General features: G+C 38.2%; 1 protein-coding gene across 1 annotated transcript; it reads left to right on the top strand.

The window, feature by feature from the left end:
* Positions 1-6,348: 6,348 nt before the first annotated feature.
* Positions 6,349-23,281, top strand: ETNPPL (ethanolamine-phosphate phospho-lyase). The gene is made up of 13 exons (XM_032223623.1): positions 6,349-6,509; positions 9,031-9,149; positions 10,483-10,642; positions 11,146-11,220; positions 12,714-12,807; positions 13,106-13,222; positions 16,273-16,355; positions 17,714-17,939; positions 18,362-18,516; positions 19,842-19,931; positions 20,688-20,818; positions 21,812-21,879; positions 22,425-23,281. The coding sequence occupies exons 1-13, from the start codon at positions 6,457-6,459 to the stop codon at positions 22,557-22,559; spliced, it is 1,506 nt and encodes a 501-aa protein (XP_032079514.1). The 5' UTR covers positions 6,349-6,456; the 3' UTR covers positions 22,560-23,281.
* Positions 23,282-23,676: the final 395 nt, after the last annotated feature.

The raw sequence follows: 23,676 nt of genomic DNA, 5'->3' as shown, positions 1-23,676 counted from the left end.
CCACTATCCATATTTGGGAATTAGATCCTGGGAACTGGCAGGAAGGAAAGGAGCCCAGTAATTTGCTTGAAATTTTCAGAAAGTGGAAAATTATAAACAGAAAAACAATACGCTTGTCTGTTAGAAAGTAAGTGTGTGTGTGTCTGATGAGGGAGAGGGAGAGGGAGGGAGAAGGAGGGAGGGAGAGAACATATGACTCAATTTTTGATTCTGGGAAACTATCTAGACAACTCTGCTGTTTTTGTGGCAAGATTTCAGAGGTGGTTTATCACTACCTCCTTCCCAGGCTGAAAGACAATCATTGGCCTAGAACTCATGATTACCTGGTTTCTAGCCTCATGTCTTAACCATTACACAATAGTGACTCTCTTTTGAGTGATTTAATGAAATTAAAACTGACTCATATTAAGTGATATGAATATTCTTTAAAATAATCAGTGATACCCTTCTTCTGTAAAAAAGACAGAAGGTATCTAGCATATACAGGTACCTGTTCCCATGCCAGAGTCAACCAAATTAACCCAACTTCCAAGGAGTCCATTGGCGGGGATGGGTATTTTTGTATCTAGAAAGTTTTGAACCCTGATATAACTAAGACAAGTTATATGTGGTGTGGTGTGCCAAAAAGTCATTTCAATTACTGTAAGCTACTAGAAAAACAGGAATGACTTGGAAACAGAAAGAACTGTGAGGTTTTAGTGTGCTAACCAAAATATTATCATCATGCTAAACAGTACTATCATTCCAGGTGTTGAATAAATCCATGGATATAAGTGGTAGGCTAACAAGAAATAGGCTCAGTGTGATATTATCAGCATAATGTCTTATTAACAAATGTCTGTGATCTTTGATGCTTGATTTCCTAACATTCAAATGTAATATGGAAAACTTTCACATGCTCTCTAAGACTCTCATCATATAAGATTGGTTAGTGTTCTGAAGAACCAATATTCTTTTGATTCGGGACAGTGATTAATGGAATGGCTTAGAGGGGAAGTCATGGATCCAAACTCAACTTGAGGTTCTTAGGAGAATAAGATGGAATTAAGTAATTAATTGCAAGTATGGTAATAAGATGTCGTTTTACAAATAAATAAAATAAATAAAAGCAATTCTCATCAGATATTTATAGGTTTTATCAATATATCTCCATTGGGATTGGATTCTTCTTTCTCTGAATGAGACACTTTTATTCTTTTGCTTAGGTTTCTTCTCTTTTTATATTACTGGTACACTTTGCTGGGCCTCTTGCCCTCAGTTTATTTACTTACAGTATGTATGCTCTGTACTTGAATCAGGTTGATAAAGACACTTAACAAATCAGTGAGAGCAAGATATAAATCTGAAGGCAAATTAAACATCTTTCTTATAGCCTTTGACCTGCCTTTGCAGCAGGAAAACAGAAATTGTTTGGTACAGCAATTCATTATCAGGGGAGAAAACCAATAAGACAATAAGATAGCATATCTAATTAAATGTTGCACAACTGTATGGCTTTATGAAAATACCTGAATGTAGAGTTTGCATCCTTTAAAAAGAAATAAACGTAAAAGGTCTCAAGATGACCCTCAAATTTAGAGTTGATTGGGAACGTCAAAGCATGTTTTGAGGACACGTAAAAAAGAACACTTTATGAGGACATGGGCAAAATGATCCCTGGATCCACAAGAATCATTTCTTTGTAAATAAGGAGTCCTTTGAAATCTTCCCACCAGCAGTGCTGAAGGGAGGGCATCAAAGCAAACTCTGGAAAAGATCCATCTATATTTACTTGTGGTTAGAGTGTATAGATATCCCTTGGTAAAGGTCTTGCAGCTGACAATAGAATTGAGGAGCATTTTAGCAATCCAAATCCTTCATTCTTTTACTCTTGATTTGGCCTTTTCTAGATTTAAATGGCCTAAATTCAACAGCGATGCCAAGATTTCAAAGTTCTTCCACACGGGTACAGTCCCAGTAGCTCTTTGACAACAGCAGAGGTATCCAACTTGAAGGGTCAAATGCAATACTGAGCCCTGAAATTAGAATTCTGCCCCAGGACTGAGCCTTAAGAATACTTGGTACCAGAGGTGGTGTTCTACCATTTCAGACTGGATCACCCAAACTGGTAGCGGAAATCACGGGTAGCTTCCCCCCCCCAGTGTCTGGCTATATGCATCCCATTTAGCCCCCCCCTTTTTTGCCAAAAACACATGTGCAGAAGGATCTCCGCATGCACGGAGTAGGCAAGGTAAGTGTATATCACCCCTGTTTGGTATCCTTAGTTCAATGTGGCAGGCACTGACTAATAATCATTAGGAGATAGAATATATTCGCTGCAGTGATATATTTGCTTAACCTGATATTAGATTTATGCAATTCAGTATATCGATTCAAAGACTGTTGAAGGCTAATTTGGGGGTGATATGCTAGGCTGTAAAAATACCTGTCTGAAGGATTTAGCTGTGAAATCATGGATACTTGTATTAGTCTACATTATTAACTGTAAGTCTGAGCTATTAAGTCATTAGTTAAAGTTAATTAACTTATCAATGTGTTAAGGAGATGTAAAGTTATTTGTGTTATTAAAAACATATTACAACAATAATATATCTGAATAGCCACTAGTCTCTTTTAATTAAGGGGGGTAAACTGCATAAATACATTTCATTAGAGAACATAAATAAATATGAATCACTGGTCACTGACCTACGAATAGTAGTAATTACTGTCATCAGCATATCCTCATTTTAATCAGAACTCACTGAGTTCCTCCCATCACAAGGTCACAGATGATCTGCACGCAGTAGCAAGGTCCAGTTAGCTGGAAATTTTACACTGTAAAATCAGACCATGATTGAAGAGTGGATAGAATAATTAAATTATAGCTGATCTCATTAAGACAATTGTTGCGTGGTTGGCTATGCATTATTACTCAAGTGCATAAATTGGAACGTTGAGGTCAGTTTGTAAGAGAAACAATGCATACAAAGAATAGGGCTATAGAACATGTTCCACTATGCCCAAAACTGGATGAATAACGGGGGTGGTGGTGGTGAAAAATGGTATTATATCCCAAAGTAGCATCATTTCTTTCTTATAATCTTATATAATTGCTAGGAATCTGTCAATCTTTTGTCCTCAAAAGAACCTTAAGGACCGGTGTTCAGTACTGTAGTAATAATATTTTTATTAATTATCAAAGAAAAAAGGTTGCTATTTTGCCAAAAGATCCAAGATACGTAATCCTCCAGTGATACATTGTTAAGCAGATTAAATGTATTAAACATGTGGGCATAGAATTCCTGCCTCAGCAAGTCATAACGTATTAATGTTTTGGGATTGGTTTTTGTTTTTGCCTGCTGCCCTCAACAACCTGATGTGAAGACATTGACTGAGCCAATATATGAAGCTCAGTTAAGTCAATAGCTCAGGGATGTCAAACTTGATTTCATTGAGGGCCGCATCAGGATTGTTTTTGACCTCAGGGGGGGAGGCGTGGCCAGAGTGGGCATGGCCGGTTCGATGTCACTCGTGTCTGTAGTGGCCCAAGTGCTCTCCCAGCTATAACAGGCTCCTGAGCATCATTTTCGGCTTAATGCAACCCTCTGCCAGTGATAATGGGGGTCTACTTTCAATGGCAGAGGCACTGTGGGCCAAAACTTTGCTGTTTCCAGGACGGCCCTGTGGGCCAGATCTAAGCACCCCCCAGGCTGGATCTGGCTGTGGGCCTTGAGTTTGACACCCCTGCAATAACTCAATTTTTTCTTTCGGAACAATCCAATCCAAAGATAAGTCCTTGGGACCGTCATTCAAACTGTGTATTCATATGACCTTGAGGCTAAAGCTTTGTTTACTCAATTAGGTGACTTGTGTTTGGCTGGTGATCTTTCATTTTTTGCTATAATTTGACTCCTCTCCAGTGGGCAAATCTCCTTTAATAATTCCTAAGCCTAGAAAAGACAATCGCTGAATTCTATCAATTGTATCAGTTCACATTCATGGTCAATGAATGGACATTTTGTGTTGGAGGTAAGAATCTGAAATATTGCTTTAGTTGAATTCATATCAATATCATTTCCAGCACAGGTATTTTCATAAAAAATACAATCAGATTAAATATGTATAGGGTGAAGAATATCTATGGAGATTCTCAGTCATCCAGGTCGTGGTTGACCCAAAGGTGCTTTTTTAAGAGGCAATTGGACTGCCTTGTTTTTCTTTGAAGACATTTTGCTTCTCATCCAAGAAGCTTCTTCAGCTCTGACTGGATGCTGGGGAAGTCAGAGCTAAAGAAGCTTCTTGGATGAGAAGCAAAATGTCTTCAAATAAAAATAAGAAAGTCCAGTTGCCTCTTGAAAAAGCACTTTTGGGACATAGGCTGAAGAAGTAGATAAAAGCTATTACTATTTCATATCTGAGAACAAGCCACTGATGTTGCTTCAGAAGATAAATAAATACCAACTGGTTTAAAAGAACATCCACTTGATGTATAGGATTTTGGTGCCTTAGAAATTAATGATTTCCAAAACCTTTTCAGGGGTTTTTAAAGAAACAAGTAGTTGACCATCAGGGATGCCAAGGTAGGGGGTTAAATTAGTGGTTTTGGAAGTCTATTGGACATACCTGACTCTTGCACAACTAGCATTCTGGCATCCCTTCAAAGGAATCATAAAAGGCTTACTGTTAGGAGGAATAGGTGTTATTACCACAAATGGAACACACACACACACAAAAGTGAGGTATGTATGATTATCACAAATGAAGCACAAATGAAAATAAGAGTCGGTCAAACACAATAGAGCTAACCAAAACAAGATCTGTTGTGATACTATTTTCAGTCTACTGAACAATATTAAGTCTGCATCAGAATTCCAACTCAACAGCTACAGGTCGGTTGTATCTCCTGAAACCTTTAACGTTCCTCTGGTATCTTAGGAGTTCATTTTTCGAAGAATTAAACATGAAGAAGATGGAATGAACAGAATGTTCCTTTCTTCCTACTGAATGCTCCATTAATGTGATTTCCCTCCCTCCTTTCTCTCCCTTGATTTTGGTCTATTGAAATCAATAGGAGTATGTGGAATAACTGAAGACTGAAAAAAATGTAGGTAAATTAGAATAGAATAGCTTTTATTGTCACTTTGAATGTACATTAATCAGCATACATTAAAATGAAACTTTGTTGCATACAGTTCTCAAAGGGTCATTACCTCTAACATACACTATATAATCATGACAGAATAAATAAATAAATAAATACATACATACATACATACATAAATACATAAATACATAAATACATACATACATACATAAATACATACATACATAACTACATACATACATACATACATAAATACATAAATGTTAAATGTTCATGTTAAAATTAAATATGTACATTGAAAAGGAATTATAAATACCATCAACATAAAATGGAGCTTGCTCAGAGGCTGGAATACACCAAGTAAATGAGAGGAAGAGTATGAAGTAGAGGAGAGAGGTAAGGGAAGAAGAGAGGGATAGGAGAGAGGGGGGAAGAGGAGGAGAGAAAGAAAGAGTGGAAAGGGGAGAGAGAAGGAGAGAGGAAGGGAAAGTAGAGAAGAAAAGGACGAACAGAGGAGAGAAAGGAGGTAGGGAGAAGAAAGTGATGCATAGAGTACAAATATGAAGAGCAGAAGAGCCAATAATTGTTTTGGGGAGTTGATGATAAGACGAATTGATGTAAACATTTAACAATATAATATGAAGTTGGTTATGTAATAGTATACATGTGGGTATTAGTTATGAAAATGAAAGAAATAAAAAAACTGTACAGAAAAAAATGAAATTTCGTTGCATACAGCTCTCAAAGAGTCACCACCTCCAATATACACTACATAATCGTAGAATAAATAAATAGATAGATAGATAGATAGATAGATAGATAGATAGATAGATAGATAGATAGATAGATTCAAAATGTTGCATATACCCACATATATGACACAGAGAAAGAACACAGTCTAGTTCGGATAGTTCGGTGTACACGTGAACTGAATATTTTTACGCCCGGAATTTAAAAAAAAAACCTGCTTCATGGTTACTGGAAGGGTCTCCTGAAGCTTCGACGAGCTGCCCCTTGGCAAAGCGTGGCCAATTCGTGCCAGACCGTCGCCGGCAAAGCGGTACTTACTGACGGAGGGATAAACAGCTTGGAAGGAGGCGGATGGAAAAATCATTCGCTCTGCACGTGACCGCCGAAGCGAAAACAGTCGCCCTTGCGCTGCCTCTTCGCCCGGCTGGCCTGGTCTGGCCTGGGGCGAAGGTGGGAGGATCGGGGATGGGCAAGGAAGGTTGGCAGAGGACTGCGGAGGCGGAGTCCGACGCCCAGGCTGCGAGGGATATAAGGAAGATGTCTCTGGCCGGCGGGGCTGGCACCGAGCGAGTCCCCGACGGCTGTGGAGAGCAGGAGAACTTTCGGGAGCGGACAGGAGGATGGAGACGTACAGCAAAGCGGAGACCCTCGAACTGCGGAAGAAACACATCGGGTGAGCGGAGAAGGCAAACTAGCCCAGGAGCTGGGGAGATGGAGCGGGACATGGGCGGTGGCATCGCCCCATGCAGTCTCGTCGTAGGGTCGCCCCTCTCCGCGGCCGCCCTTTTTCCCCAACGGAAAGCCCACCTCCACCTGAAGATGCATTCCCCGATAGAAAGCGACTCGGGCCCGCCCAAAATGGGATTAGGGCTTCCCACTAAACCAGGGGTGTCCAAACTTGTGGACTTTTAAGACTTGTGGACTTCAACTCCCAGAGTTCCCCAGCCAGCGAGTTGAAGTCCACAAGTCTGGCTGGGGAATTCTGCGGAGTTGAAGTCCACAAGTCTTAAAGTTCCCAAGTTTGGACACCCCTGGCACTAGACGGTTGCAAGGTAGGGTTGCAAGAGGCGGCTGGCAAGACCCTTATGAAGATCAGATCAACCCAAGAGTTGAAGGAGAAGCCATTCAAGGCAGAGTCGCTACTCAAACCTCAGCCTTCTGCTCTACTGATACCGCAGGATACCATTGGAAGAAAGAAGTGCTGGGATGGAAATGAAAAGATAAGCAAAGAATCCAGGAAGATTATTGGAAATACTGAAAATTGAGGCTTCCTTACTGGGAGGGGCATATTTACGGTACCAAAATGACATCTTTTCTGAACAGTTCCGACCCTGTTACTTTCAGAAAGTATTTACAATGGAAAAGGCATATACAGCTACCCTTGGTTTATAAGCTCTAGTGATTCTACCTTTTATTAGTTTAAAATTTCCCTATAAAAGCCTACAAAACTTGGGTGGAGCTTTCCCTGAGCTCAGCACATTGCATCCTGTTGCAGCTGCATACATTTTAAACATATCTTATATAAACTAACCAATTGCTTATTGCTGATTAATTTTCGTTAAAGGCTGCACTTTAGAAACACTTCATTTTGATTGTTCCTACATTTACTAACTTTCAGTGACATTTACACTTGCAGTACACTTGCTTTTATTTTGTAATGTGTGGAAGTCCTACGAATAATGAAAGTACATTTTTTCATTTAAAAGCACATGTTGAACTATACAAGTCTTCTACCCTAAACTCATCCTTGCTTTCATATCTTGGTTTCCAATGATTTCACTTCTGTAAAAATGGTCACATTAACACCTAAAAGACTAGAGCAGCATTGAATTCCCTAAAGGATATGCGACAAATATAGTAAGGACACTAAGATGCATGTATCTTGAATTGGATTAGACGAGCCAAAGTTAATTCAAATGTTGGCATGCTGACATATAACCATCGGTTTATATAACAGTCAGCAAGTGTACTCGTAATTCTTGCATAACCAGCATGCTGATGTTATGCAAAACCAAAGTTGTTTTCCAAGACAAAAAAAAATCTGTACAAACAGATAAGGGTTGTTTCATTAGGGTTGTTTTGCAAAACACTATTGCAAATATGTGTGTGTATGTGTGTGGGGTGTGTGTGTGTGTGTGTGTATGTATGTATGTATGTATAAACTTTCCAAACGTAAAAGTAGACAGACTTGTAAGTTATTTAGGTTGGGATTTTTCCCCTCAATAACAGAACTATGTTATTGATTTGTCTTTCTGTGCACACAATTTATTCCACAGGTGGAAGAAACCCTTTTATGCATCCTCAGGCACAAATCTAGGATAAGTCAGATGGAAAATGGGAGGAGGGCTAGTCTCCTTTTTGTAATGTGTTCAAAGGTCCATTGCAGGGTTGGTGAACCTTTTCGGCATTGAGTGCTGAAACAGGAGCGTGCATCTGCAAGGGAGCGCCAGAAACTAGAAGAGCAGCTCCTGGCATGCTTGCACGCTCCGGAAAGCTGAGCTTCCGGTTTCTGGTGTGCATGTGCCCACAAAGACCAGCTGGCAAGTGTGTATGCGCGTGCCAGAAACGAAGCTCAGCTTCCCGGCATGCACATGTCCGCCAGGTAGCTCTCACGTCCGCAAATACCACTGGTCGGCGTGCCGGAACCCAGAAGAGCAATGGGCGACGGCTGGTGAGCCTGGAGAGATGGCTCTGTGTGCCACAGACGTGCCACAGGTTCGCCATCACGGGTCTATTGTTTCAAAATTGTTTCTTGGTTAAAACTTGATTTAGGTTCTTAGCTTGGAACAGAGGAACCTGCTCACATGGTTTTCAACATAGATTGTAGGAAAAACGTTCTCAGTTAGCAGATTACAGTAGAACGGAGATTCCAATTCAGACACCCAATTCCATTAGTGTATCAACACTTGTCATCACTAAGTGTCTTGCAGATTAATGACTGAATTGGCTAAACTGAATTGTCATGTTTTGACCTGGCACGGCCTTTCCTCAAATTCCTCACACTGAACAATGAATGTGCATGCATCATGAACTTCAGCTCTGTTTAATGTATCGCCAAGCACATTAATAGGTCTCAGTGCTAAAGGACCACTGAAAGTAAAGAATGCAAAGCATTTTTGTGTTTGTGTACATGTAGGCTTAGCAACGCTGTTGAGCTGATCCAAATTAAAACAATTTGATATCATCTCTTGCAGGCCATCATGCAAAGTTTTCTTTGCTAAAGATCCCATTAAGATTGTGCTGGCTCGTGGACAATACATGTTCGATGAGAATGGAGAAAAATACTTGGATTGCATTAACAATGTAGCACATGGTAAGAATTAAGGAGTCTGCTATTGCCCCAACGTCAACAAATTACCAAATTGACGCATTCAGTAGCCATGACATGAAGCTCACCCATTCTACCAGAAATTTTTTCATTAATAGATATAATAGAAATAAATTTTGGTCATCCTTCTTGTCAAGTTTAGAAAAGAAAGCCTAAGTAAGGGGAGAAAAGGATTTCCTCACAAAGGTGCATGTACAGAGGAACATGGTCCACCATCTGTATCTTTCTAGACCAGGAGTGTCAAACTTGATTTTATTGAAGGCCACATCAGGGTTGTGTTTGACCTTGGGGGGCTGGTGTGTTTGTGTGGCCGGGAGGTGGTGGCAGAGGGAGTATGGCAAGCTTGACATCACTCATTGAGGCTCCATTTTTGGCCACGATGGCCTTCTACAGCCCTCTGCCAGCGAAAACGGAGCCTGGGGGAGGCAGCCTGCAGTTTTTGCTGGCAGAGTGCTGCAGGAGGCCATTGTGGCCAAAAACGAACCCCAGGCGGGCTGCGTGCGGCCCTCCTGAGCTCCATTTTTACTGGCAGAGGCACCGCAGGCCGGTTCTTTGCTGTTTTCAGGGAGGTCCCATGGGCCAGGTCTAAGTATGCCGCAGGCTGGCCCACGGACCAGCCCACGGACCTTGAGTTTGACATCCCTATTCTAGATCCCCAGGGAGACCTATCCTGAGCAAAAGAAAACATGTGATATGTTGCAGGATCCAATCTGAGTCGGTCACCAGGACCAAAGGTTTCATTTTCCAAGCTTTTGGGGTTCGTGCTGGACTCCATCCTCAGTGAACTTCTCTGTCTCCAGAATCTGTGCATTGGGCTGTTTTATGCGTTGTATTTATATGGTCAGTTACAGAGTTGGGTTGCTGCCGGTTTGGCCTGGTTTGGCCAAACCAGTAGTCTGGGTTGCAGACCCAGCAGTGACCCAGACCTGCCACGCCCCCAAACCAGTCTCCTCACTGCCGCTTAGCCGTGCTATTTTGGATTTTAGACATTGCGCATGCGCAATTCACTGTAAATTGTTCTGCGCCTGCGCAAAGAACAATTTACATTGAACAGCGCAGACGTGAGCAGCGCACATGTGGTCACGGGTTGCGAACCGGCAGTGATGCCGGCAGCAACCCACCCCTGGTCAGTTAGGGTGTTGAGGGTCAACATCCTAATTAACAGCCCAAAGCCACACAAAATCAGGAAATAATTGCCTTCATTTGACACGTGTCTACAGCAATGTTGAAAGCAAACCATTAAGAATTAAGAACCTTACACTGTGTTGCTAAAGAGATCTGTGGACTAAGAGCTTTCCTTATACTTGATCCTTTTTAGTTGGACACAGCCATCCTGATGTAGTCAAGGCTGCAGTGAAACAAATGGAGCTTCTTAATACCAATTCTCGGTTCCTGCATGACAATCTGGTCCAGTATGCCAAACGCCTCACAGCTACCCTACCGGAGAAGCTTTCTGTTTGCTACTTTGTGAACTCTGGGTATGTCAGAAGGTTTTTTCTGCCAGTTCTCTGGATCATAGGAAGAAAAAAAATATCTCCTCTTCCTTTCTCCTTCATGTAGTTGAGGGGCATATTGGTTTTGAATGACAAATAGTCGCTGCTATTTATTTAACACCAGTCTGCACTGCACTGAATAAATCCTGCTTAAGAAATTCTGTGAGAATCATGTTTGGAAATAATTAAATTTATTTTTGGGCAACTGCCTTACACAAAGATTTAGCGAGGTTATCTATTCTACAGGTGTGTGCAAACATGTATGGGCAACCTTTTGGTTTTAATGCCCAAAGAGAATCCTGTTATATGTCGCAACTTTGATTGCAATTCAGGCAGTTGCCCTGCTTTTATCTGATTGAATCGGATGTAACATAACCAACAATATTAATGTTTTCATATTGTGTTTATGCTATAAACACATTCCTCCTCCCCAATTACTATGTTTTGAGCTAAAATCCCTGAATTGCTTTTCTAATACTCTTTTACAGCTCTGAAGCAAATGACCTTGCTTTGCGCCTGGCTCGGCAGTATAGTGGCCACTATGATGTGATAACCCTTGACCAGTAAGTATGCAGAGTGTATAGATGAGGTCAGCTCTTTGCAGCATAAAATAATAAGTGCTTCAACAGCTGATTCTCTGTTGCCTTGAATCTCACAAATGCAGGGATAGATTATGATTAATTTGTATTCATTTTTATTCATATTTTATGTTTATTCAGTCATTTATATGAAAGGTGGGAAGACGAATTGGTTGATCTGTAATTATTCAGTAGAACCATTTTATTTACTTATTAGCATTTAACATTAGCATTTGAACTTATATACTGTCCCATAGTGCTTTACATCACTCTCTGGCTGGTTTATAATGTCAGCATTATTTGCATATTGTCCCCAACAATCTGGGTCCTCATTTTCCTGACATCGGAAGGATGAAAAGCTGAGTCAACCTTGACCTAATCAGGATCAAACTCTAGACTATGGTCAGAGTTTGCCTATAATGCTGTACTTAACCACTGTTCCACCAGTGGTTTATTTACTTATTATTATAGTGATGATAGTCTGCTTTTCCTCTTGGTGATGAGATAGATAGATAGATAGATAGATAGATGGATGGATGGATGGATGGATGGATGGATGGATGGACGGACGGACGGACGGACGGACTCAGTCATCAAGTTGGTATTTACTCTTAGCAATCACATAGTTTTTTCCATGATGATCTGTCTTCAGCCTGATCTTCAGCCTGGTGTTTCAGGTATTCCAAAAATGACACACAGAGGCCTCCTCTAACGTTATCCTGAGAACTCTGTGAGGAGGAATGAACTGGGACATATTAATGGGCCCAATGTCGTCTAGTCCAGTGGCCACCAACTGGTGGTCCATGGACCACTGGTGGTCCGTGAGAAAAATTTGGTGGTCCACAGAAAAATTATTTGCATTTTTATATTGCGCTAGATACTATTTATCTTTTTAAAAATTCATGGGTATGTCTAGTTTAATAGAAAGAAGGACTAGGGGAGACATGATAGCAGTGTTCCAATATCTCAGGGGTTGCCACAAAGAAGAGGGAGTCAAACAATTTTCCAAGGCACCTGAGAGTAGAACAAGAAGCAATGGGTGGAAACTAGTCAAGGAGAGAAGCAACTTAGAACTGAGGAGAAATTTCCTGACAGTTAGAACAATTAATCAGTGGAACGGCTTGCCTCCAGAGGTTGTGAATGCCCCAACACTGGAAGTCTTTAAGAAGATGTTGAATAGCCATTTGTCTGAAATGGTATAGGGTTTCCTGTCTAGGCAGGGAGTTGGACTAGAAGACCTCCAAAGTCCCTTCCGATTCTGCTATTGTATTGTATTGTATTGTATATTAGTGGTCTGCAGGATTGAAAATTATAAATTTAGTGATCCCTGAGGTCTGAAAAGTTGGCGACCCCTGCTGTAGTCAACTGCATGTTCATATAGAGATTTGAATCTTAGATTGACTGTTCCCAATCCAAGTCCAAAACCTTAATCATTGTTCCTGTATTTTGAATCACACCGTACTCATATATTTTTTCAGCGCCTATCATGGTCACGTGACATCCTTGATTGATATCAGTCCATATAAATTTAATCAGCTGGGAAAAGAGGTCAAAAAGGAATTTGTACATGTGGTGAGTATTTATTACATTTCAAGTTTTCTAAGTTCTCCCTACCAACAGATTCTTACTGTCGATTCCTGCACATGCCAATATGGAAGTTGGATCTACTGAGCTAAAATGTGGCAGGCTTCATGCAACCTGTTATTATTTTCATGTTAAAAAGCCTTAAAAACAAAAATCAATAGGTACTTTGCCTATACTCATATGCACAGAGAGAAAGATTACTGTTTTTTAAGTATAGCTTTGCTATGTCTTTTGGAAGGGAACTTGCATTGAAATGAATATTTCAAAGATTTCCCTTGCCTTTTAGGCACCTTCCCCAGATATTTACAGAGGAAAGTATAGAGAAGACCATGAAGATCCAGCAGGTGCTTATGCTGATGATGTGAGAAATATTATTGAAACAGCTCAAAAGAATGACCGTAAGGTACATTAGCTCTTGAAACTTTAAAAAAGAAAAGATTTTTCTTGCCTCTTCCCCATCCATCAATGTTCGTCCTAATTAAGACTACTTAACTATCTTATATAATTGAAATGTCTTTCAGTTTTTTTTTAACAGATTCTGGATTTTAAGGTGTTCCCTAGCCCCTTTAATTCATATTTGTGAGTTTTACAAGCACTGTTTTAAATCAGGACTGACATGGGTTTAAGAAATCTGGATTTCCCCTCCTTCTCTTTACCTGCTTGATATCTTTTGTGGCTATGAATAGGAAGCATCTTAGCAAAAGTCTGTTTTTTCTAACTGTGCTGAGCACCAGGGATCCCCTTTTGCAAACTAATGTAATAATAGATGAAGATCCACAAAGCTTCCATCTGTGAATTGTAAGCAGTATTTGAATGGATATCCCTTCTTTGAATTGGAATGCATAGGGTGTGCAACTGTTTTTATATCTGAATATTTTACGGCCACTGCCCAGAGTTGTATTTCAAATTTCTTCACTAAGGATTGAAAAAAACTCATCTGCTGCTTTCAGACTTGTGGGATCCAAAGGTTCCTAACTGCTGAAAAGAAGTTAAGCAATTTTCAAAACTGATTAGAAAAGGAAACACCTGAATCTTGTTTCCTTTAAAGGTCCCAACATTTTTTTCAAATCCCAGGTGATTTCATTCTTTTTAATTTAATTTAAGAGGGACTCCCCAGAGCCCCTCTTTGAGAGAGATGGGCAGTTCAAAAATATAAAAAATAAATGAAGAAAATCAAAATATTGTTCCATACTACAAGAAGATTATGTTAAAAGCCCAACAATTTCACTACATGCCTTCTTTAAGATAATATTGAATGCAGAAAATCAGTATAGTTCCATGGATGTCCCAGAACTCCAGTTTACTTCTGATCTTAGAAAAGGGTTTCCAGTAAGTCATTATCTGTCTCACTGCATTTCCAGCAAGTTACATAATAATACATTAACTTTGTTTTAATGCCTAAAGGAAAACTAAATAGTATATAATAAAGCTGCCTTCCCTAACTTAGCACTTGCCAAAATTGTTAGATTACAATTCTTGGGATTCTCAATCATAATTAAAACTGTTTAGCATTTTGGCTGAAAAAAGGTGAAATAGAATTTAGAATTAGAAACCACAAAACTGTATCCACCAATCTCAACCAAAATAAACACAAAAGGATAAAAAGATAATAAAACACAATGTGGTGTGGTTTGGTTTAAAATAAAACTACTAAAGTTAACTAAAAGTCCAAGTAAGAAAAGCTGAATATCAGAGCAAATACCAAAATATCTGATATACACGTGAACAAAAGCTGCTATTTAAAATCAGCAATTATAAATATTTTAAAGTGATTTTAAAAAAGGGATTTCAGAATAGACTTTGTTTATTAGCAGGTAATTAATTACGGTACAAAAATCACCATCACAAAAGCATCAACAAAAGTGAAATTGCAACCATCAGCTGATCAGTGAGTTTTAGACTTCAAATGAAAATGATGACAGTGCTGATTGAATTTCATTTTGGTTTCTAATAATTATTGATATATTTTTTTGTGGGGATCCAATAAGTAGTATACCTAACAGTGTTTAAATAAAAAGCAAAACAGGAAAACAAGGTGAAAATTAAACCAGCTAATAATTTAAAGTAAGCTAAGTGTATAGAATTAAGGATATGCACTGCTTCATATTCATTTGGTAAGAAGCACTTTAGAACATAGTGTACTACAAATCTAACATCTGCAGTCATGTGATTAAGGATTACCTTAATAATTCATAAGGAGGTACTACATTTCTATACCTTATTCTTCCCAATCAGATCTGGAGCACTGCCCAGCTCTAACAAAAACAAGCTGATAAATAATCATAATAATACAGTTTTCAGGGATATTTAACATCCTAAAAAGTGCTGCATCATTTTTTAAATTTATTTTCTCCAACTACGTACCTTAAAGTCCAGAAATCTATCAGTCTTTAATTCCTTAACCATTTTTTTAAAAAAACAAAATCTAACAGGGAGTTTCTATTTTCTTCCCTTTGTCTGTTTCTCTCCCTTTTCATATATATCTTTGTAGGTTTTGGTGCCGTAGACCTGTGATAACGTTTTACAGACAATGGGGAATCTTCTACTGCCTGGCTGTAGTGTACCTCTTCAAGTCTATGTGCGCTTCTTTACACGTTCCCCAATGAGCTTCTTTCCAGGAAGACCCTCCTGCCCAGCTACCATGGAACCCACAGATTCTCAGGGAGGGTTGCGCAAAGTGTGGGAGGCAGTCAGTTAAATAGCAAACGTGCTCTGCAGGCAGTTTTGGGGGACAGCAGTGACTTAATGCTGAGGGCAAAAAAAAAAGGACAAAAAAGTAAGCTTCATGTTCTGGTCTACCAAAATGATGATACTGACTCTTGATTTGACATAATATCTTTGTGTTTGTTTGCATTGTTTTTATTCCCAGCAATTGGAATTACTTTTATCTGTGGGCTTCTTTTTGTCAAGTGGCTCTTTTTTGTGAACGTTCTCTTTAAGTTTTTTCTAAAGGAGGGATGTCCAAAATTTCACTCTGTGGAACGTTTAACCCCAAACAATATGTTTAGGTATCTTAGCTGAGAAAAAAGGAGATGCAACTGACTGTTCCAGCATGCCATATATAATAAAAGAACGTGTCAAATATTCTTTTGATATTTGGGGGATTTGGAATAATGAATGATTAATCAAAATATGGAACCTCATCATTTATCAGATAACCTGGAAGTAAAATTTCTCTGGGTATTCCATCTAAAATAGATACTTAAATGTGTTGGTACACTTTCAAGATCAGTCCAACGCTTTCTCAATAAATATTTCAATTGGATGCCTGACCTGGCATTGAAAAATTGGGCATCCCTTACTCATAGTTATCCATACAACTGTCCAAACTCTTTGTTCATTTACTTTCCTTGTTTTGATAGCCTACATTTAATTATTGGGTCATTTGCAAAAGACTAGGTTGAGGACCATTCTTTTGTAACACCTTCTTCTACAACATCTTCTCTAACTTAGATTGCTGCCTTTATTGCTGAATCCATGCAGAGTTGTGGAGGCCAAATAATTCCACCTGCAGGCTATTTCCAGAAAGTGGCACAGTATGTATAGTGCGTGGAATGGCTTAATTGTAGCAAGACAATTAGCAGAAGTTCTCCAATCTACTATCGTGCTTGCCTACAATTTTCAATATAGCAATATAGCCAGCATCTAAGAGTCCCAATATGTATTGATGAATAGTAGATTGGTGAATAGTAATTTGCCCATTCTACCGTGTTTCCCCCAAAATACAACCTTCTCAGAAAGTTAGTCCTAGCTTGATTTTTACATGTACACCCAAGATAAGCCCTACCCCCAAAATAAGCCCCAATTAAGACCTCACATACTCCAGGGTGCACAGGTAAAAATTAAGCTAGTTGGGGATGGGGGCGGGTGGAGCTGCCCTACTACTAATCTTTGAATAGTTGCAGCCAGGCAACTCTGCTCATTTCGTCTGCAGGCAATGCTTTCCTGAAGGCCTCTGTAGCCGATCTTATTGGCTGCAGAGGCCTTCGGGAAAGCCTTGCTGGCTTTGAGGGATGAAGAAGTTCCTGAAGGTCTCTGGATAGTGAAAAAGAGTCCGAGGGTGACGCATGCAAGTGAGGTGTGTCAGTGGATGACATCCGCCCCCCCCCCCCCCGAAAATAAGATCTGTACCTTTTTGTGGCAAAAAAATATAAGACAAGGTCTTATTTTGGGGGGAAAATATAAGACAAGGTCTTATTTTTGGGGAAACACGGTACCTATTAAGAAATAGTAGCTTGTGGCTGTAATTTTTGTTCCTTGAAATAGCAGACAACTTGTAACAAGAAGGTTTGGCAAGTAATTCAGCCCAATAGCAATGATGGTGATTCCACCCACCCACCCATTGTAATATCTTATTATGCACTGTTCCCAATAATGTACATATTTAGGGAAATAGTGTTTAGAGAAGAGTTATCGTGCTACTGGATATTTCCCTTGTTTTATTTTTAGCATGTACATAACAAACTAATAATTTGAAATGAATGTCAGAATAAATGTGTAGAGTAAATAATGCAAAGAGTGGTTTAGAAAACATTCAGACCTGGCACCCCTATGGATATATTGAGGAAATCGTTTTATGAACGATAGACCTGATGGTTTTTCTGATCAAAGGTAGCAATTTCAAATTTTTAAATTGGATTTGGCCTTTCAGTAACTAAAAACCAACCGTAATGTTTCAAGTCCACTTAGTTCCTTTCAGGCTCTGATGAATCACTCTAATAAAGAGGGCAGCCTGTATTTTATAACAATAGCAGTGTTTGTAATTCTCAGACCTGAAAGGAGATTTTTAGGAGCTATGTTTAAAGTTAATATATTTTTAATCATTTTATTATGTGGGAGGATGTTCTTATCTAAGGTCATAATGAGACATCTGAACTTTTTTCTTTTTTTTCAGATTTGTCCACAAAGCAGGAGGAGTTTTCATAGCAGATGAAGTCCAAGTTGGATTTGGTCGGGTTGGGAAGAATTTCTGGGCATTCCAGCTACAAGGTGAAGACTTTGTGCCTGACATTGTCACTATGGGGAAGCCGATTGGCAATGGCCACCCAATGTCTTGTGTTGTTACAACAAGAGAAATTGCAGAAGCCTTTGGTGCCTCGGGGTTAGAGTACTTCAATACTGTGAGTATCACTTTTAGTGTTATAATAAGACAGTTAAATTATAAGTTCTGATCATCGGAATACAAATTAAGCATGTGGTGATATACAGCGTTCCAATATGGAAACAATAGTACTTACGCTACTAAAATATAAATCAGCCAGCCTGATTTAAAAGGAAGTGGAATATTTAATAAGGCAATTGAGAAGACTGATCAGATGATTACAGTCTGTTATTGAGATGCTGCAGGTTAGCTTTGTACTGTTTCATTCTTATCATCTCTAAATTGGACCACACAGTCTTTCAAATAGAGAAGTTTGTCAAAAAACCATCTCCTCTCACAGCCCTTCAAATAGAGAGTTGCCCTCGGTGAAATAAGGTCACATTTAGGGGAAAGAGATATTGGAAATTGCTGTCCTACCTTCTCAACTATTCTTGCTTTCAGTTTGGTGGCAACCCAGTATCTTGTGCAATTGGCCTGGCTGTCTTGGATATAATAGAACAGGAAGATCTACAAGGTAATGCCACACACGTTGGAAACTACCTCTGTGGACTACTCAAGGAACAACAGAAAAAACACTCATTGGTGGGAGATGTCAGGTAAGGTAAAATGTACTTTTAGGTTATTACCAACAACCAGAATAACATAAAGGAAAACTTATGCATTGGTCAAATAAACTTTACTGTTACATGTTGCCCTCAGATATCTAATACAACTAGGGCTGACCAAAGTAATGCAAGACTAAAAATTTGCTTTGGAAGACTCTGAAGAAAAGATAGTTAGTTCAAGATACAGCTGCCGGGCTATTTAGTGGTTATAGTGAAGATAATGATATCTAGCCTATGCTGACAGATTTTTACAATTTCTAGATATACAGTAGTTTAGAATGATGATGCGTCTAAAGGTCAACATAGATTAGAAACCGTGTTTCTGAAGAAGTTACAGATAGCAGTTGGGACTTTTACTTTCTATGGTAAACAAGTAAAACTTTTTCAAGTTAATATTTTTATTGAGTTATAAAGTTATATAAAATACAAAGTTAATAGGAAAGCAGGGGGGAGGGAAAGGGGAAGTGAGGAAAGTTGAGAGAGAGGGAGAGAGAGAGAGAGAGAAGGGTTGGCTTTCAACTCTCTCTGTTACAGTAAAATAAGGCATTAACATCGAATCACAACTTTTTGCTTTTTCCTGAAAGTATAAACAAGCCATTTCTATAAATCTAATCGATAAGTCCCAAAGTCAAAGTTTCATTCTTCTCCACATCAAGCATGAAGTTCAGAAGTGATTTCCATGTGGAAACAAAAGTACTTGTGTTCTTTTCTTTAATCAAAGTGGTCAGTTTTGCCATTTCAGCCAACTCCATCAATTTCTGCATAATAGGAATAGAAGTATCCTTCCATTTTTGTTCATACAATAGTCTTATAACAGAAAAACTTTTTCACTGCCATTTTTTTCCTGTTGGTTAACTAACAGGAAAAAAGTGTTTCATCACTCTTCAGTGATGCAGAGTGTTTCATCACTCTTCAGATGTTACATAAGCTGTTCTGGCATTCTTTCCTGTTGCCACATCTCTGCTGCATGCAGACAAAGAATACCCCTGCCTGTGCTCCAAATTCAAAGGAAAGCAGAGATGTCCACTTGGAGGAAGGAGTCAGAAAAGTTAATATGCTCTGTGCAGTACATGTGAAAGAGGTGGGAGTTCAGTTGCATGGAAGTGATTGCCATCTTGACTTTTTTTGACACCTCTCCCCATGAACACCTTTGTAGAAAAGTCTCTCCTAGCACTCAGCAGTTTTGCCTGCACAAGCACAGAAAGGCAGACACATATAAGCACACCCAGCTATCATGGAATGACCTATTGTTGAATAGTGAAATGTGATTTTCGTACTGTTACATTTCTGTTACATGTCCTTCTTTATGTTTTTAGAGGTGCTGGCTTGTTTATTGGTGTGGACCTTGTGAAAGATCAAATAAGGAGAACACCAGCTACAGCTGAAGCTCAGCATATCATTTACAAGTAAATATCTTATCAAAATGTAAGGTTAAACTGAAGTAAATGAATCCGTATCAAGCAAGAGCTCATTTTTACCTACCGGTATTTATTTATCTTTCCCAAGAAATTAGCCCCACTAAAACATACAATGCATTACGTACTTTAGGCAATTGAGGCACCATGGAAGGAAAATTGCTTCTTATCCTTAAGATCCTGTGTCTTCCTAAAAATTCATGAAAGTCGCATGAATTCTCCTCCTATTATGCTCCCAGTAGTATGTATGAATGAATGAATGTACAGTCGGCAGTTCAGCGATTAGAATCCCTAACACCACCTAACGGAGTGACCTCCTGGTACTTGTCCCAGCTCCTGCCAACCTAGCAATTCGAAAGCATTTAAAAATGCAAGAAGAAAAATAAGAACCACCTTTGGTGGGAAGGTAACAGGGTTCCTTGCACCTTTGGCGTTTAGTCATGCCAGCCACATGACCATGAAGACATCTTTGGACAATGCTGGCTCTTCGGCTTTGAAACAGAGATGACCACCCCCCACCCCAGCCTTGGGAACGACTAGCACATATGTGCGAGGGGAACCTTTACCTGTATGTATGTATGTATGTATGTATGTATGTATGTATGTATGTATTCTCAAACTGTGCCACCATCAAAATGTTACTAAATTCACCCAGATTAAACGTAGTTTTAAAGTAATTTCTTAAAATGAAACACCACATATTTTTCTTTGTGTTCAAGAGTAACTTTTTTGCTTCTACCTAATAAGGCTGAAAGAAAGGAAGATCCTTCTGAGTGCAGATGGGCCTTACAGAAATGTCTTGAAGTTTAAGCCACCCATGTGCTTCAGCATGGAAGATGCAAAGTTTGTAGTTGATCAAATTGATGAGCTCCTTACAGGTAAAGTATTTTGGTAGCATACTGACTTTATCTAGGTTTATTTAAAAAGCCACCCTCTAATAATATGCCACTGTATAATAGGAGGAGATCTGTATGTAATCATTGACCCACACAGGACAAGGAGTGGAGGTAGGTACAGGCAGTGGGCATAGATTTGATCATTGTAAAAAGGAAATCCAAGGCTATTTATCGATGGTTAGAGAAGAGAAACAGGAGTTAGAACTTCTAAAATTAGAAGAGAAAGAATAATTTTATTATTAGAATTGATTACTGTAACATTAATTTTGATTAATTTTTATTAGTATTAACAATATGTATTAATATTATGAGGGGAAAACACTGTTGTGAAATTACTATTAGAGAATACTATTATTATTACTATGATGAATATTACTGAAAAGAATTGTAATCAGGCAACACACTGTCTATATGGATTTTGAACATGTTGCTCTTTCTACTTATATTAATAAAAAAGAAGGGGGGAAAAGGAAGTCCATTGCTCCATTCCATGGAGAATCTGGCTAGTCCAAACTAGGGGAAAAATAAGACTTGATCCTTAAGACAAACATGTAAATAATTTCATAACTATCTGCATGATCATTGTAGATAGGGTCTTAGATTGTATATAGCCATGATGGCGAACATAACTATTGTTGAAATGTATTCTTTGAACAGAATCCAAAGGGGAATAAAACAACTTTACTGCTTTACAGCTTTGATAAGCTAGGAAGTAGTACTGGTTAAGGACTATAAACTCCAATAATTTAATACATTTAATAAAAAATTTGAAAAAGAACAAATTTAAAGAAGGATTGCATGAATTTGATTTGTCCAACCTGCTGCTTCCAGATACATTAGACTTCAAGCTTAAAATCCTTATACTAAGTAGAAGTGAATTAGGTGATCTTCAAGATTCATGTGTAATAGATTATTTATATTTCTTCATACTCAAACAGATTATTCATAAGCTAATAAATTTATTTTGTGTTCTAGATTTAGAAGAAGCAACTCAAATCAGGGCTAAAAACAGCCTACCTACAAATACTCAGTCTAAAAGAAAAGTAAGTTTGGGAAAAGCAAATTTTGTACTATTACATTGCTTTGTTTTCTACATAATTACAGTAATACATGTACAGTCACTAAGATTGGATCAAACATTTCTAGTCTGTTGTCACTTTTTCTTATATATTTTCATTAGTCATTCCAACATATTAGTCCATCAGTTCACAAATAAAAATCTACAAAAATATCTCAAAATACTGGATATGTTTTCTTAGTTTTTTTCTCCTCTCAAAAACTCCCATTTTATAAACATATTTTCTATATAATGAATTCTGATATATGTTTGTGTGTGCGTTTGTGTCTATACACGCATACATACTGTATATGCACACAGATACAATAATTACCCTGCAAAATGGGAATTAAAACAAACTCTGAATATCAATATTTTGATCAGCTCATTCATCCAAATCAATCAGGCCAAATTGCATTCTTCCCTTGGAACTACATGAGTGAAAAACAGGAATGTGAAATAGTTCTGGCTGTTCTGAATAAATCAAATATTTGTTGAAGTCAATTTCTGCTTGTTTCTCATTTCTTTCAGTTGCCTACTTGTGGGAGTTCCCAGTTAGAATCCAACAATGAAAACATCAGTCCAATTAATGGAACCATCTGCAGGCATGAAAATGGGTTTTCTGGTGAAAGCCATGCAGTGCCTTGTAAAAGAATTAGGACGTGAAACGAAAGGATTTTCTATATAGCTGATGGTGTTTAAAGAAAAATGGCTTCCGTCTACTATTTCTTATAATTCATTATATATGATAGAGAAATACCCATTTTTACCTACGGTCAACATTTGGAGCATCAGGTTTTGCAATACTATTTTGTTAGACAAAATTAGTATTGCCTTCTTTGCTTGAGATGCCATGGATATATTTTGACTGTTTTGTTTGACATTTCAGTGAGCAAATTTAAATATTAATGATGCCTCACATTTTAATGATGAACGTATAGTCTTATGCCTTACAAAGATATAACTTGTACATCTCAAAAGTAGTTGAACAAAAGGACACATGGAAGAATCTGTGAGGGTGGGTACATTTTTAAGACTTTTGAAATTCCCACCAAAAATCCTTCTTCTGATTTGTGAATCAGATGATAGGTTTCGTTGTGTTTGTATTTGTGTACATATGAGAGAGAAAATAAATTGCAATTTCTTATGTATACAATATGGAAAATAACATGGCTTATATTCAACGTTGGATTTGTATTAGTATCATGTAGCATTATAAAACCTCACTAAACTTGACTAAACATTTTGATATGACATTTATTGTATTCATTTTACCAGATGTTTGTCAATTGTTTCTTTAATGTTATCAGTATTCTTTATCACTCTAAAAGATCATTAGGTAGTTTTTTGTTTTTTATTTCAAAGAATAAAATTATTTAACCATGGAATCCTTGTGTATTTAAATGAATAATTTGTCATCAGTGTGTAATAAATACTTGGTAATGTTATTTTCTTTTTTGGGTTGATCTTTACTCCCATCTCAAACTCGCATAGCTATAAATTAACATGGTTAATGCCAATGGACAGCAGCTGCTTGGAATGGATGAATTATTATTCAAAGTTCAAACCCATATCGCTGTGAATTGCAAATATTCAAGGTACAGCAACTAGCTCGATTTGCACTCATAGCCCAAAATAGAAAGAACAAAGTTTAAATTTAACATGTTCATGAAATTATTTGTGTTCCCTTTTTTTCTGAAAAAGGAAGTGAGCTCTCTTATATTTCCTTCTGGCTTCACTTGTAATGTATTTTAGTCATTCTGCCTCTTGCAGAGTCATACAT

This window comes from Thamnophis elegans, chromosome 9 (genome assembly GCF_009769535.1).
Source record: "Thamnophis elegans isolate rThaEle1 chromosome 9, rThaEle1.pri, whole genome shotgun sequence".
NCBI lineage: Eukaryota > Metazoa > Chordata > Lepidosauria > Squamata > Colubridae > Thamnophis > Thamnophis elegans.
The sequence above is the reverse complement of the archived record's forward strand: the minus strand, read 5'-3'. Positions and strand labels throughout refer to the sequence as shown.